The sequence below is a fragment of the Knufia obscura genome, assembly GCF_036327395.1.
Source record: "Knufia obscura strain CCFEE 5817 isolate CBS 148926 chromosome Unknown scaffold_4, whole genome shotgun sequence".
Lineage (NCBI taxonomy): Eukaryota > Fungi > Ascomycota > Eurotiomycetes > Chaetothyriales > Trichomeriaceae > Knufia > Knufia obscura.
This window is the reverse complement of record NW_027042690.1, coordinates 345,485-360,738: the sequence shown is the minus strand read 5'-3', so window position 1 is coordinate 360,738 and position 15,254 is coordinate 345,485. Positions and strand designations below refer to the sequence as shown.

General features: G+C 51.9%; 8 protein-coding genes across 8 annotated transcripts; 1 reads left to right on the top strand and 7 right to left on the bottom strand.

The window, feature by feature from the left end:
* Positions 1-429: 429 nt before the first annotated feature.
* PMZ80_004054 (uncharacterized protein) lies at positions 430-1,251 on the bottom strand (the record flags this gene model as incomplete). The annotated part of the gene is made up of 2 exons (XM_064872481.1): positions 430-993; positions 1,102-1,251. 2 exons carry the CDS (start codon positions 1,249-1,251, stop codon positions 430-432), a joined length of 714 nt encoding a protein of 237 aa, XP_064731139.1.
* Positions 1,252-1,852: 601 nt separating this feature from the next.
* PMZ80_004053 (uncharacterized protein) lies at positions 1,853-3,075 on the bottom strand (the record flags this gene model as incomplete). Its single annotated transcript, XM_064872480.1, has 2 exons — positions 1,853-2,442; positions 2,472-3,075. The coding sequence occupies 2 exons, from the start codon at positions 3,073-3,075 to the stop codon at positions 1,853-1,855; spliced, it is 1,194 nt and encodes a 397-aa protein (XP_064731138.1).
* Positions 3,076-3,544: 469 nt separating this feature from the next.
* On the bottom strand, positions 3,545-5,258 carry PMZ80_004052 (uncharacterized protein; the record flags this gene model as incomplete). Its single annotated transcript, XM_064872479.1, has 2 exons — positions 3,545-4,993; positions 5,052-5,258. 2 exons carry the CDS (start codon positions 5,256-5,258, stop codon positions 3,545-3,547), a joined length of 1,656 nt encoding a protein of 551 aa, XP_064731137.1.
* Positions 5,259-5,566: 308 nt separating this feature from the next.
* Positions 5,567-6,703, bottom strand: PMZ80_004051 (uncharacterized protein; the record flags this gene model as incomplete). Its single annotated transcript, XM_064872478.1, has 1 exon — positions 5,567-6,703. The coding sequence occupies one exon, from the start codon at positions 6,701-6,703 to the stop codon at positions 5,567-5,569; it is 1,137 nt and encodes a 378-aa protein (XP_064731136.1).
* A 433-nt stretch (positions 6,704-7,136) lies between these two features.
* On the bottom strand, positions 7,137-8,231 carry ZRT2 (low-affinity Zn(2+) transporter zrt2; the record flags this gene model as incomplete). Its single annotated transcript, XM_064872477.1, has 1 exon — positions 7,137-8,231. One exon carries the CDS (start codon positions 8,229-8,231, stop codon positions 7,137-7,139), a length of 1,095 nt encoding a protein of 364 aa, XP_064731135.1.
* A 1,147-nt stretch (positions 8,232-9,378) lies between these two features.
* Positions 9,379-10,614, bottom strand: PMZ80_004049 (uncharacterized protein; the record flags this gene model as incomplete). Its single annotated transcript, XM_064872476.1, has 1 exon — positions 9,379-10,614. One exon carries the CDS (start codon positions 10,612-10,614, stop codon positions 9,379-9,381), a length of 1,236 nt encoding a protein of 411 aa, XP_064731134.1.
* A 495-nt stretch (positions 10,615-11,109) lies between these two features.
* BNA4 (kynurenine 3-monooxygenase, mitochondrial precursor) lies at positions 11,110-12,700 on the top strand (the record flags this gene model as incomplete). Its single annotated transcript, XM_064872475.1, has 2 exons — positions 11,110-11,230; positions 11,283-12,700. The coding sequence occupies 2 exons, from the start codon at positions 11,110-11,112 to the stop codon at positions 12,698-12,700; spliced, it is 1,539 nt and encodes a 512-aa protein (XP_064731133.1).
* A 164-nt stretch (positions 12,701-12,864) lies between these two features.
* On the bottom strand, positions 12,865-14,166 carry PMZ80_004047 (uncharacterized protein; the record flags this gene model as incomplete). The annotated part of the gene is made up of 1 exon (XM_064872474.1): positions 12,865-14,166. One exon carries the CDS (start codon positions 14,164-14,166, stop codon positions 12,865-12,867), a length of 1,302 nt encoding a protein of 433 aa, XP_064731132.1.
* Between the last annotated feature and the right edge of the window lie 1,088 nt (positions 14,167-15,254).

The following is a 15,254-nucleotide window of genomic DNA, read 5'->3' as shown; positions in this document are numbered from 1 at the left end:
GGGCCTCTCACCTTGGCTGCTTCGCGACACGGCCGTCGACGCGTCTGCGGCACACAGCTGTGACACCGTATCCACCCTTTTACCGCCGCTATGGTGGAGAGGGACGACTACTTTCATCAAGACAAAATGGGCTCCTCGTCCTGTCGCTCGCTTCGCCTCTTTTTCTTGCCACGCACACTCTTCCCACTATTTATGCTACAATGCCTGTCGACAACGGCCTGACCCAAGAAGAATCAATTGCACCGGTCGAAGAAAACGGACAGCAGCATAGTGCGTGTTAAAAAGAAGATACCGTCAAAATCTACCTCTACTTGGAATGAATCAAGCGCTTTTCTATCTACTCTAGCGTCAATAGTTGATGAGGCGTTCTGTGTATGCGCGCCCCTGTCGTCACCAGCTGAGCTGTTCCTCCCATTACAGGTCTCAGCCTCAGTGGATACCATCATACCAAGCTCTCATCCTCTCTAGCACCTCCTCACTCGCAATCTCACCAGATCCATGCCTCATCGCACCTTTGCGGCCCTTGAACGACCCGTAAACCTCCCTCAGCCTCGGATAATCCTCCCTCACAGCTCTTCCATATACACCCGTCCACTCCCTCTCCGACCCAACCGTGACGTCAACCCCATAACAATAATCCACAAACTCAAGGAACCCGAACAGCACGACATCCGCTACTGTCACGCTCCGCTCATCATCTCCGAGATACTCCAGATCACGATCGACGAGGAGTCGATCAACATTCGATAGCGTCCGCTGAACCCATCGGAGCATTTCACTTGCGCCTTCCGGATACACGATCGTACCGGCCTTGGTGCCAAAGATCCGGACTGGATTCCACGAGACAAGCAACTCCTCGGCGAGCGTGGTGATCCCAGTGATACGTGCCCGTTCAAGCGGAGTAAGACCTTTGACTATCTCTCGTGCGCAAATGTTGGATGACTCGCCACTCGGAGCGCAAGCCTCTTCGATATACTGGATGATCGCCATCGACTGGCGGATGTATACTTAGTCGGTACTGTCATTGGGAGGCGGAATCGCGAGGATCGGTAAAGACCCCTCAGGACGCGGTGGCACGCTGTTAGCCTGAGCTGGAACGACGCAGTTGCCGGACTGTGGATCTGAGACGTGAATGATTCGGATCGCGGATGAGCGAATGCGCTTTTCGGGGAGGTAGAGGGCTACGCGGCGGGGGTATGGCATCCAGGGGTAGGAGTAGAGGAGCCAAGGAGAGCGTTGTATGGGAGGCATGTTGATTGGTTTTGCTCACAAGTGTCGTGATGAAGTGTTGGCAGTATGAGGGACTGTGGAATGCACTCCCCTGACTCTGAACTGTTGGACGCAGCCATCAGACCAAGCGAAGGCTGGGAGGTTAAATATTGTGCCATCGGAGACTGTGTCGTCGGAGGCTGTCTGGAAGCTGATGCGCGGCAGACCTTCGGAAAATTCATTAAAGGTGAGAGGTACTGTCGAAGTGGCTTTTCTTACACGGTTGAGCAGTGTCTTTGAGGACCTTAGTCTGCTGTGACGAAATATCAGAAGTAGCCGGTGATAGGGTTTGTAACAGCGATGTCGACAAAGATTCCGAGGCTCCAAATGGAAGATTGAATGTCCCCGACAGGTTGAAAATTGCCAAGAGCTCAGAACTTTAGTAGACTATGAGACCGCTTGCAGATGAATCTCTCTGACCATTCAAGTCCTAGCGAGCTGTATCCTCACGGATACGACATCCATGGTGTGCCAGGATAATGTCCAGAGGGATAATTCCCATTGCAAAATAGCTTGCTAAGGAAACAGGCTCTGTAGGCAACGCCCAACCAGAGACCACCCATCATGTTACCCAGCTCCCACCTCATCGTCCTCCTCCATACCCTTCGACAACCCTCTTCAGCCTATCCAAATCAATCGCCTCCGCCTTGTAGCCTCTAGGCCCCTCCATACTCTCCGCCATACACAATGCATTCAAGATACTCTCCTCCACTGCCTCCGCCGCAGCCTCAAACAACCCATTGATAGTCGTATCCTGAACCACATCAACACTCTGCTCTACCCTCGCAGTAAACTGTGCCTGCAAGGGAGTCATGCCACCCTGCAACTCCGGCTCCCTAGGCACCTTACTAGCAGTCGAAAACGCAATAAACACATCCCCGGACGAATTCGTCCCGAACCCTCCCACCCTCGCAAGACCAACCGTCGCCCTCTTAACCAACCTTCCCAACTGCGTAGGATGCAACGGCGCATCCGTAGCAAGCACAACAATAATCGACCCATCCTTCTTCCTCTCCTCCAAATCCCCTTCCAACCCCTTCTTCTCCTTCTCCTTCCTCTCATCCTCCTCCATAAACAACCTCCCCACAGGCACACCCCCAAACCTCAAATTCCTCTTCTTCCCAAAATTACTCTGCACCAAACACCCCACCACGAAATCCCTCTTCTCCCCCTCTCAATCCCCTCAACCAAACGACTCGCACTGCCCGTGCCCGCCTTAAACCCCATCGTCAACATCCCCGTCCCACCCCCCGTATTCCCCTCCTCCACCCTCCCCCCACTTGCCTTGTCAATCCCCTCCACAATCATCTCACTCCTCACAGCCATAGCCCCAATATCATTCAAAAACCCATCATACGTCTCCCCCACCACCGGCAACAAAAACCCATCCGCCAGTCCATCTTTATCTGCATACTCACGCACCGCATACTCATAAATCCCGTTGTACGCACTCCCCACACTCAACGAGTTCGTAAGAACAATCGGACTGTTCAACAACCCCGTCTCGTTGATCCAGTGGGAGCCCGTTAGTTCGCCACTCCCATTAAAGCTGAAGATGGCGCTGTAGCAGCCGTTGTCGTACCAGTCCGCGCGGGGCAGGATCGTCGTGACGCCTGTGTTGATTACGGAGACGGGACGGGATGGGTTGTGGCCGCGGGGTCGTTGGATTGATTGGGTGTGGACTAGGACGCCGGGGACGTCTGTTAGGGAGTTGAGGGGGCCGGGGGGGTGGAAGCCGAGGTGCAGGGTGGGGAGGACTTCGCGGACGCGGGCGCGGGGTGTGCTTTTGGGCGTGGGATGTGACATGGTGGGTGGTTTACAGGAGTGAATTGCTTAGTGGCTGAGGAGCACCAAATTGAAACCTGTGGGCATAAAGATATAGGTTGTAGATATTCGGTAGCCTGCTTTCTTGCAAGGCAAGACCTCGGGAGACTAGCTATGGTTACATCGGGCTTTTGATGATCGCCTAAGCGTTAAAGCGAGTCAGCAGTTATTTATCACGATTAGCTGGAGGATCAGAGCCAAGAATCGCTCTTCAGCGGGCAGTAGGCAGCCGCCAAAGGAACACTGCGGATTTGTGCGACAGGTCGTTATTCAAGGTGTTATGGATCAACTGTATCTATTCCTTGGTCAGGAGAGCCCTATGTTGATCGTTCAAGCCAGTCCGACGAGCCTCTAGTCGTTGACCCAAAACAACCCATCGCGGCTCAGTAGCTCTTTGATGTCTCACCCTCGCAGACCCTCCCTTCACTTATCAACCTCACCCTCATCGTCCTCAAACCCCCTGCCTCCTTCTAACCTTAACCGTCCTCGTCATAGGTGGAATGCCCACAGCACCAGCCCAGACATTCTCCGGTCTCTCATTCAGGACCTCAAAATCGTAGTTCTGGATCAGATACGCAAACATCAACTTCAGCTCATGCGTTGCGAAGAACCGACCTGGACACGCGTGGCGCCCGTGGCTGAACGTGAGGAAAGATGGAGATGTCGTCGAGAGATTGTAGTTCGCCGTCGACTTGGTGCCGTTCGAACCCGGTTTTGAGATGTAGTCCTTGTCGTCGTCTCTTGAATCGGGCTGTGGTGTCGACACATTGTCAGGAGGAGACGTCGCAGCGACCGAGGCAGACGTTCGCATCTCAACGAATCTGAGAGGTCTGTACTCTTTTGCATTTGCGTAATTGCTTGGATCATGGTGTACAGCGAGCGACGGGACAGAAATCACACTACCTTGAGGCAGGTGGATCTTGCTTAGAGGTGTATCCATGCCACCTGGCTTAAGGACATGCCGTTCCACCATCAATGCTGCTAGAGGAGATATCCGACCTGATTCCTTGAGCGTACTGTCGAGTTTGTGCAGTTGTGATACCGCGTACTTGGTCCAGGCGTTGTCGTTTTGCGCGAGAACTTCTTGAATCTCCTGGCGGAGTTCATTGACGATAGAGACCGAGTCGGGACACGAGATGAGATCGTAGAATGCGTTGGTGGCTGTCATCGTTGTCGTATGAATGGCTGCGAAGTTCACGAGGGTGATTCGCTGAACGAGAACGTTTGCATCAAGTTCTCGTGGGTTTTCTGACTTTAGAGCCGCATCGATTGACCATTGTAGAAAGTCGTTGTGAGGCACGAACGGAGCGGCCGCTTTCGTCGAGTTTGGATTGCTGTTCATCTGTGCCAAGCGGCGTTGAATTTCTGGTGCGATGATCTTAGCCAGATCACGTCTGTGTTTCCTATTGCGCAGCGTGATCAGGAGGATCATAACCGGTCGTAGTGGGTTCGGGATCATGCGGATGAAGTTGGCGCATGGAACCACGGCGGTGGCAAACGCGATGGCACTGTGTACCAGCTTCTCGTTCCTGCAAAGTGGCAGACCGAGGAAGACTCTGTTGCTTGTTCGAGCGATGACCTTGATGAATGTCGCGAAAGGGTTTACCTCTTTCCATTCTTGAGAAGTTCCCCACTCCTGGTCAATGGCTGCCGATAGCTCATCTGCGATGACATCGGTAAGACCACCCAAGCGTCTTGTGAGATCCCTAGATATGACTTTTTCGTGACTTCGACTATCTAGAACGTATTGTTCTGCGGCTGTGTGCTTCAGTTGCAGCCCTTCGATCAGAGCTTTGTGGTTGCTGAGTTCGTTGTCTGGCTGTTCTAGGATCCAATCGAGTTCGTGAGGAGGTAGGCAGACTCGGTCACCGAGTAGGGAAGGAACGAAACAGGCTTCTCCCTGCGACCAGTACTAGCTAGTGTGAGTCGTGTGATGAGAAATAGTTCTATATGCGTACCTCGTCTGTAAAAGCCCCATACTGCTTTTGTAGATGGAACAGATTCTTGAATCTATGATAGAGCAGCTTCAGCCACGTCGGATGGCGGGTGCCAGCCCATCGCACATGTCGGTACTTCAGAGTCGTCTTGTATGCGTGAATAACAATGTAGGTTATAGTCGACGAGATAACAGTGGCCGCAATAAGCGGCAATGAGACCAGGGGCATTTTGAACAATACTGCTAGATTTTCATGGGGTACTTCAAGGAGAGCTGAAAGCTGCAGATTTAGAGATCAGAATTTATGCTTGTTTTGTGCGTGACGGTACCGTTGGCGCAATGTTGACAGCGGGGGAGGGTCCATCGGAGTGAGCACGTTTTGAACCAGCCTCCTTCTGATCGTTCCCGGTCACGCAAGCTGGCTAAATCATCCTTCTGGTCACTTGACCCTGGACTGTCGTGAAGCTGGACATGTGAAATGTCCATTCGTAAGATGCTCTGGGATATACGTCGTCGTCGATGTGAACAGATATCCATTCAATCCATATCGTCTAGCTCGTTACTCTGAGCCTGCTCCCTACCAACAGCACCAGCGTCATCCTCACTCACCAACAACCCAATCATACAATTCTGCAACATCCCATCCCAATTAACCCAAGGATGCACCTCCGCAAACAACGTATCACTACTTCTCCCAGCCCCCTTCATAAGCTCATCCCGCCCACCAGGATGAAAATCCAGATACGCAGAGATATTGTAGACCTTCCCCTGATAGACTGTCCATGCATCTTTGCCCTTCCGTCCATTCTGGTATCTCAGCTGAGACGGTGTAATGCGTCCCAGCCTGTGTGGTCCAAGATGGCCTGTCGCATCGTTACCGCGTAGTTTTGAAGGTGCAGAAGGGGATGTAGAGCGTGTAAGAGCTGCCCAGTCGAGCGGACTGTGACCAGGCGCAAGCTTTATCTTCTTTGATGACCGCTTCGAGGGTGCTTGTGTGGATGTGCTGGGCGCGAGAGATGGCTGCGTTTTCGTGTTGGCTAGGACTTTTTGCTGAGGAACCCGAAGACTGCTAGCTGCCGAGGGAGGTGGTGCTAGACTGCTGCTAAAACCGGTTGGCTTGGGTAAGCCACCAAGTGCCTGACCTGGTCGTGGTGGGGGAGCAAGAGAGGCTGTAGCAGGCTTCAGACGTGGTGGACTCCGGGCTCGAGACGGTGGCAGGGAGGACGGTGGTGGCATTACGGCGCGTTGACGGGCTTGTGCTGCTGCGCTGTTGAGGCTTGGTGCTGAGGATGGCCGTGGAGGGGGGCCCATCTCCTCCGACTGGATCTTTAAAGCTTGTGATTTTGATCCATTTTCTGCGGCTATAGTGGCCTCCTTTGCCTGCGGCGCATTGCTGCCGTGAGGAGGGCTTTCCGATCGATCGCTTGAGCTGGAGTTGTCCTCGTTCTGCTGGTCAACGTCTTCTTGAGGTGTCTCCACGGCAATCGATGGCGCCTCTGTGATATCCCCTGTCGGCTTTACGTCTTGTGGTGGTTCCGAGATCGCGATCCCTGGCGACGACCCTCTCGCGCTGCCAGCCAACCTCTCTTCTGCAACTGCCGTGGATCTTTTGTAGAACGAATGTATTGCAACTGCTGCAATCAGGGTGCCGACCGCATACGCAATGTAGCCCATCTCGGCAAGGGTCGGTGAACTAGACGGGGGGTTGACTTAGTTGGCGAAGCGAATGTCGAAGTCATCTTGGTCGCACTGAAAAGACTGGAGGCACTCACGAAGCCATTTTTGCACGGTACTTTCACTCCGCAATTCATTATTGACATGGTGGCGGCGGAGTGATCAACTTCGGTCAGAGATTCAAGATTCCGCCGAGCTGTCCCAAAATAGAAGACCTTCCGTCAGCATGGCCAGGCTCCCACCAGACATCAGAAATGTGTGTTCTAATTACTTTCGCCTATTATTGTTTGCGCAAAGGCATCGCTTATTTGTATGGTTGTATCTCTGATGCGCACAAGTGCAGACCACGAAAACTACAGCTGCTCCACCTATATACACGTTGCCCACCTAGTCCTCCTTCCGTCACGACTATCTACCTTGCATCTTTGACCGCCTAGGCCCATTTGCCCAGCAGAGCCATCAATGCAGCACCTAAGCACATCAGTGCCAGCGCACCAAGCAGCGTCTTGAGTGGTGCATTTCTCATGGTTCTGCTAAACATGAACTCATGTGCCATCAATTCCACCAATCCAGTGTAAATCAGAATACCAGCCGAGATCGAATCGAACACTCCGTTCACTAGCAATGTTGTCCTGCTTCCAGGAGGGTATGACTGTCTGACGCCGAGACCGATAGCAATAGCAATTGGTGTAGTAAAGCCATAAGCAATACCAAGCAGATATGGGGTCCAGTTCTTGCCCTTTGGCCATGGCGTGCTTGCAATTCTCGCACCCAGACCAAGACCCTCGAATGTTTGGTGGAAAACTATGACGATGAACAGTGTGACAAATTCTTCCCCGGCCACAGCAAGCGTCAACCCCACGAACACGCTGTGGAAGATGATACCGAATTCGAGGATGAAGATGGAGGTAAGTTGAGCCTTGTAATCTTCAAAGCTGAATGGGTTATTTGCATGTTCGATTGAGTTGTGTCGGGCAGCGTGACCAAGGTGGTCATTGCCAGGATGATGTTGGCTCATTCTCCTCCCACCATTCCCATTTTCGTATTTAGGGTCGAGCTCGACGTCAGATCCCTTAGATCCATCGACGACCTGACCGCTATGACTGTGGCCGTGACCATCTGCTCCTTCGATCGTACTGTATCGCATAACGAAGAGCTCGACGATGAAAAGGACGAAGATTGTCATCAAGACGATGCCGGATACCCAATCGTACTCGGTAATCGGACCTGTCAGACAAGGATCTCGGAGTGCATCCTCTGCTGGACTGAGGAGATGGATGAACGCTGTTGCGATAATGACGCCGGAACCGAAGAATTTGGCAACGAAGAAAGACCAGTCGGGCACGCCCATGCCCCGGTGCTTGCTCGCAAAGACTGGGAAGACAGCGCCGAAGGTTGAGCCAAACCAGATCACAAAGATTGACGCTATCCGCAGACCCATTCGGCCATCATACTCGTTGCCTGTGGTGCATTCTGGCGTAGCTTCTGAATCCGCTTGACGGGTGAGGAGTGTGACGAGGTGGTCCATGTCTAAGGACGAAGTGGTGTGTGGTACAAGTCCGAATGGTTGGTTGATAGCGGGTACTGGCAGCTTGTCAGTAACGTGCCGGCTGATGGTCACGGCGTCGCATGCTGCTTACCTTGCAAGTAAGGTTGGAGAGTTAGGCCACGCGCGGTCGAGTGCCTTCACAGATATCTCTAGTCTCAGTGAGGCTTGTTTGCGGAAAATCAAGCACGCGACCAAGCTTTCGGATATCAATGTGCCTAGAAGACTGAGTCTTGCCTTGGGCAGCGACAACCTTGTTATGAAATACAAAAGCAAGAAGGATCTATGCTTCAGACCAAAAGCAATATCTTCGCAAAGCTTATTCGAGGTCATTGGCAACTGGTGGGTCGTGAAGACGGTACAGACTCGGTGTTTGTCCGTCTAACCTTCCGCTTACGCACAGATCCGGTGGTCCTCAAGTGAGGACCTTAGGTGACGCTAACCCGAATTGGCAAAGGGGAGAGAACCTTAGATTGTGGTTCGTTGGAACTGAACGTGAAATCTCAGAAGTCTCGACTTTTTGCAATTGACTCCTATTAATCCGCGTCATGCAGATACCAGAGACATGGTCGACGCTGCGGTTCATGACATAGGCATAGCTCCTGCACTAGATGCAAGCATCTGTATCAAGCTGCGGTCCATGGATGTAGCCATGCCATGTGCTCGCCATATGGTGTTCATGTCACCGCCTGCGGGAGCGGCTGATGCTTGGTTCCTCTGTGATTGAACAGCCACGAATCACAGGTCTGTCAATAGCGTTCATGGTGACCGTTCCTCACTCCACTCAAAAGCATGCATCCGCGCCGGAATTCTGCTTCCTGGTATTGCGCTCATACATATAACCAGTACATCCTTGCTATAACAGTGCTGCTGCTCGACCGGACCTCCAATAGCACAGTGCTGTGGGCCAATACCGATGCGTTCTTGCAGCCTTCTCAGGCAAAGAAGCCCTGCCTCCCTACTCTGCGTTATCCACGAATCTCGGCTTCCAGCAAGAGCCGCACGGCAGACTTGGGCCCTCATCACGTTGCATCTCCACGGGTTGCCTATTAGCACTGCCAACTCTCTATTGACTTTATCAGGCTGCCTGTGAAAGTACAAAACAGAAGATTCTGGTTTCGGGCAATGTTCATCTCAATCCTAGAAAGGAGCCAGCTTCACCAAAGGTTTGCCTAGCTGGCTGTGATCTGCTGAGCGTCGGCCATCGCAGGGTCAGAATACCCAAGTAGGCCATGACGCCTACCAAACCTGCCGATGAGACACATGCCGTAACCATTTTCCTGATGGTATTCTGCTGGTTGCGTTTCTGCAAATGGAAAGCATGTTTGCGCTCGAACTTTGACAGACTTGATTCTTTAGAGTCCGGCCTCGAATGCCGAGTAACAGATCCTGCCATCGAGATTGGTGAAGACTCCGCAATACTGTTGATAACATCCTGTACCACCTTCAACCAGGACCTCTCACCTACTTCTCTGCGTGGTATTTGTGAGGCAATCCCGAAAACACGGTCCTTGTTCTCAGCTGTCCACCTCCGCAGATTCGTGTGCTTCTCTAATGCCTCCGACAGCCATGGTTGCGGCAGGTCACCATTGCTCATCTGGGACAGCACTGCCAGCGCAAAGCAATCCAGTACCGTCATCTCATCTCCAAGGAAGTAGTTCTTGTCGCCGAGCAACTCCTCGAGCGGCTCAAAGAAGTCCGCTGTTACAGCCTCCAGTCGAAATCGTGTCTGCTCTGCTGAGCTGCCTAACAGACTCGTCACACTCTTCTTCGGTAACCGCAGACTCTTCGGAATAGCCCCGGAAAGACCCTCATTCTCCTTCTTTAGCTCCTTTTCTCTTGTTGCATCCACGTCTAGACCACTTAGCCCTAAGTGCTCGGAGCGCTTTCGCGCGACATCTCGAAGACGTTGCGGGATAGTCCAGCTTTGCGGCCACGGGAGGATATGAGATAGCGTCGATCGAGTAATCGTTGTGTAATTGTCGCTGCTTACGTAGAGACTCAGGTCGAGGAGAGGTAAGCCACGGGATTCGAGAAAGGACAAGTATGCCTCTGAGTCGGCATTTTGCTGGTCGCTGAGGTCGAAGGACACGGGCTTGTCCGTGCCAGAGAGTTTTGAGGCAGCAATCTCGTTGGTTATGTAAGAAGCAATACTGCGGAAGCCGGCGATCCAGGTAGGAGATGTCTTGTCGCTGGTTTTCAGGGCTGGTAGCTCGTCAAAAGGAGAGATCGTTGGGTCGTTGCTCGGGACAAGGACCCATTCCTCGGGGGAGACAGACTGCTGAAGTAGTGCGACCGCAGCAAGGCACCCCGTGTCGATGGATGGCAGGCCAAATGCCGGGCCATAAATGTGAAGCTCGATCATCTCTGCAGGAGATGAGGGTGCGCTGACCGGCAGCGAGCACTAGGTCAGTCTTCTACCGAGGTTGACCCGTCTAGACGCGAAGTCACATGCTCAGATATTAATGCCTCAGGCAGAAAGAGCATCATCACTGACCGCCACGCCTTGCTGTATGCACGACTTGTACATTCTGCATTCACCGTGGGTTTTCAATTCTAGCCTGTATCTACTGCCTATCACCCCCTTAAGCCAACACCATGCCAAAGTAAAGGTTAAAAGATGGTGGAGTGGCTGACATAAGCAGATAGTGTAGCTTCTCCTTCGCAGTGGCGTCAACCAGAATGCAATCGTCACATGTTTTGGAATCGAATTTCGTGCTTCACAATCGCGATTAACTACTGCTGGACAAGGTAGACTGCTTACTTGGCGCTCGGGCTTCATCAGTGCTCTCGTACACAGAAACCGGACTTCTGTCACATCTAGCTTGTCCTCGGGGCGAGCTAACACATCACAGCCAGCATGGGCAGGCCAAGATCATGGCGTAAGACAGTCATAGTTGGTGCAGGGCCTGTAGGCTCGTTAGCTGCTATTTATGCCGCGAACAGAGGCGACGAGGTCGAAGTATACGATTTGAGAGCAGGTACATAACACATGTCCAGCAACTACGCGCCATGCTGATATAACACTACCAGATCTCAGGGACACAAGCACGCACCCCTCAAGCCTCGTCAAATCGATCAACCTAGCACTATCAGAACGAGGCATTAATGCCCTCCGCTCCGCCGGTCACAATGACCTCCTCGACGACATCCTCGACACGACAATTCCCATGCACGGCCGCATGATTCACACCGCTACTCGTTCCGGAACCCTTCGTGAAGAAGCACAAGCCTACGATGTCCACGGCCGTTACCAGCGCAGCATCGACCGCAATGAACTCAGCAAAGTCCTTCTGAACAAGCTGGAAACCATGCCAAACGTCAAGCTCTTCTTCCAGCAGAAACTGACTGGTGCAAACTTCGATTCGAAGAAGGCGTGGTTTGAAGATCTCTCAGCGCGACCGAAGTATTCGCCTGAGAACCCAACTCGTCGTGCACCTGAGCATGAAGTGCACTTTGATCTGATGATTGGTGCCGATGGTGCCCACTCAGCCGTACGCTACCATCTCATGAAGTTCGCGAGGGTTGATTACACGCAGAGTTACATCGACTGTCTATGGTCTGAGTTCACGATGCAGCCTGCTGTGCAATCTAGTCGTTACCCGGGTGGCTACCAGATTTCACCAAATCACTTACATATCTGGCCCGCCGGCAGCAGCATGTTCATAGCGCTTCCGACACATGGCGGCAACTTCGTGTGTACCCTGTTCGGGACAGTCTCGCTCTTCAACAAACTTGAGGCCGCCGCCAGCCCATCCAATGGCGACACCTCCGCCTTTCTCGCAAAGTTCGACCGGCTCTTCCCAGGCGTGACAAGCCACATCGACTCCGCATCCCTTCTCGAGCAATTCCGCAACAACCCACATCTCCCACTCATCAACATCAAATGCGCACCACAGCATTACGGCTCTTCCGTCGTGATACTCGGCGACTCCGCAAACGCAATGGTCCCCTTCTACGGCCAAGGCATGAACGCCGGTCTAGAAAGCGTCCGCACCCTCTTCGACATCATCGACCGCAGCAAGCAATCCGCCTCACTTCAAGAAGCCCGCTTCTCAGCACAAGTCCACGAAGACGAGGATATCGACTGGCACGACCCGGAACACTGTCTTGCTGCCGCACTTCGCGAGTACAGTCACACTAGAGTAGCGGATACGCACGCCATCAGCGACCTGGCGCTTGGCAATTACGCTGAGATGGCGAGTGGTGTGACTAGTAGGCGGTATAAGCTGAGGAAATATGTGGAGGAATCGCTGTATAAGTGGTTTCCTAGCCTGGACTGGAAGACGCAGTATTCGAGGGTCAGTTTTGAGAATGAGAGGTATAGCGATGTCATTGCGAAGTCGAAGAGGCAGGGGAAGGTTCTTGATGCGTTGTTCAATAGTGTTGGGCTGGGTGCTGTAGGTGGTGTTGTATTTTGGATCTGGAAGTATACTAGAGTTGGCAGGTAGCACAACATTTGGAAGTGCACAGCCAGATCTCCTGCCCTGCTCTGTGACTGATTTCGTGCCCTGCGGACGACACGCGTCGGACAAGTCCCAATCCAGGTATGAGCAGTTCTCCGACATGTCTCGGTGGGCGCGTTCGGTTTCTGCTCAAGAGCCTATCCTCGGCCTCATGCGCAACGAGCAAAGATCAGCCAGAAAACCAAAAGCAGCAACGTGAGACCAACAACGACGTCCGGCAAGTGCTTCATACCAAGTGTATCGGCCATGAGACCGAGCAGGAGTGGAGCAAGACCTCCACCGACCTGTCCTACCGCTGATGCTGCAGAGATGGCACCAAGCACTTGTTGCAGTGGAAGCGTGCTTGACAGAAGGAGGATACCAGACGGAAACATAGGACCAAGGAAGAAACCAATTGTCCCAAGAAGTACCAGGGACGTCGGCACATTCTGAACCAGTCTGAAAGCCACCTGCAGACATATCGATAGCGTGATGTAAGCAGTAACAGAAACTTTGAGCCCGAAGTATTCAGTGACCAAGCCTAGAAGTGTCCTGCCCAGCGCCATGCCTATCCAGAAGACTGAAGAGGATAGTGAGGCTGTAGCAAGCTTCACATCTCGCACGCGTTGCATGTAAGTTATGACCCAATCCGTGTATATGGCCTCCACCGCGATGTAGAAGAAGTAGAAAATACTGCAGATCAAAATGAGCTTAGCTTGTGTAAGTCCGGCTACCTTCGACTGTTGTTGGCCATTTCGAGTCGTCCGGAAAGCACGTGGGCTTTCCTTCCAGAACGCAAGACCCAGGATAACCAGCTTCACAAATATCAGGATTGCCATCATGCGGTAGAAAGCAGCCCACTCGAACCCGTGCTTCAACACCGCATAGCTAGCAAGCGGCCCAACTATACTCCCAACAGCAAAAGACCCATGCATCAGGCCCTGCACAACATTCGCATACGACCGCTTGCTCGCCCATGAGCAGAACCCAGAATCGGACAGACCATATCCCAGCCCGCCGACAAAGTAACTCGCGAGAACGACAGGGTAAGCAGGCCCGATCGAAAGCAAGATATCAGAAGCTAGATAGAGCATTGGCGCTATCAACGAAACACCCCGCCAGCCAGTCAGAGAGACCACCTTTGGCATGAGAAGGCATGTCGTGATGTATCCAGCCACTCCTGCTGAGAATATCAATGCTGCTGTGCTATCGTTGATGTTGTAGAACCTTTCCAGGGTGGGAAGAAATGTTCCGATTGCCGTTACGTGGACACCTGTGAGGAAGAAGCAAAGCATGATCGCGAGGACCTGGAAGTGGTCTCTCGTCAGCGATATATCATCGTGCTGGACATCATTATGATCATTGTCTCGGCGCGAAGACGCCCTGTCGTCAGACGACGGCGAAGGAGCTTGGGTGCCATCATCTGGCGAGAGTAATGGCTGGCGCTCGGTAGAGACCTGGGTAAAAGGCATGTCTGGCTGATTGTTTATGTATCAGACGCGTTTCGAGCGCATCGACGATGGCTGGAGTCGGCGATGTCCTCGCTCCATTGTTCGTTGAGCTAAGGACTGCTCGAAAGCTCGATCTGATGCTTCCCTCTTACTCTCTGGAGATGGAAAGCTCCTTAGGTTATATGCACGAAGTTGGAGGCGCAGAGTCGTCGGCGCGATGCCCATGTCTGGCCGTGGCGATCACTATGCCCGAAAAAGTTATCGGGCCGACTTGCGCCGGAGCCGAGCCTGAGGTCTTCCTAATTCGGCTATGATAGGCACCACCATGCCGATCGTGCTCGCGAAGCCATCTCCTTTAGGCTAATCGTTGTTTTATTTATGGTCACCACTAGGCGAGCTCGCTATACAGTACTATATACATAGATAGAAGTTCCGATAGTATCGGAGGACGTTTCTATTGTACCCCTAGCCCTATATAAACTCGAACCACCTTATTTTAACTAGTCCTTCCCTATCTAAAAGACGACGAACTAGGGTATTACCCGCCTTATAATAGGTAGTAGAAGCTAAAATATCGTATCGTTGAAAAATCGTAGAATTATACCCTCCGGGATTACCGCGGGTCATATGTGCACAAGTCTTAATCGTGAATTTTAGCGTACTTTCCGATACTCCGCCCTATATTAATAGTAGTACTTTTTTTTATAGAGTAGTTACTTATAATATAATACGATTATATTTTCTATTAAAACTATTATAATACTTATAAAACTCGTTAAACGCTATTTAGCGTTATAATCGCTATAATTATTAACCCCTACGTTATCGAGATCGTAACTAAGTATTTTAATTCTCTTCTAACCGCCCTATACGGTTCTATATCTATATTCCCTTACTATAAGTAATACCTTTCTATATTAAAATATTATTAGGCCGGCCTTAAGAACGTTAGCGACAACTATTTAGTATAGTTATATAACCTTAGAAAGTAGTAGTATAGGCTATAACTATAATAGGCGAATTAATATTCCCTTTAACTAGCGAAGATATATAATATATACCCTCGGTAACCACTATTTCCGCTAATAAAAAAGTAGGCGGAGGGTCGT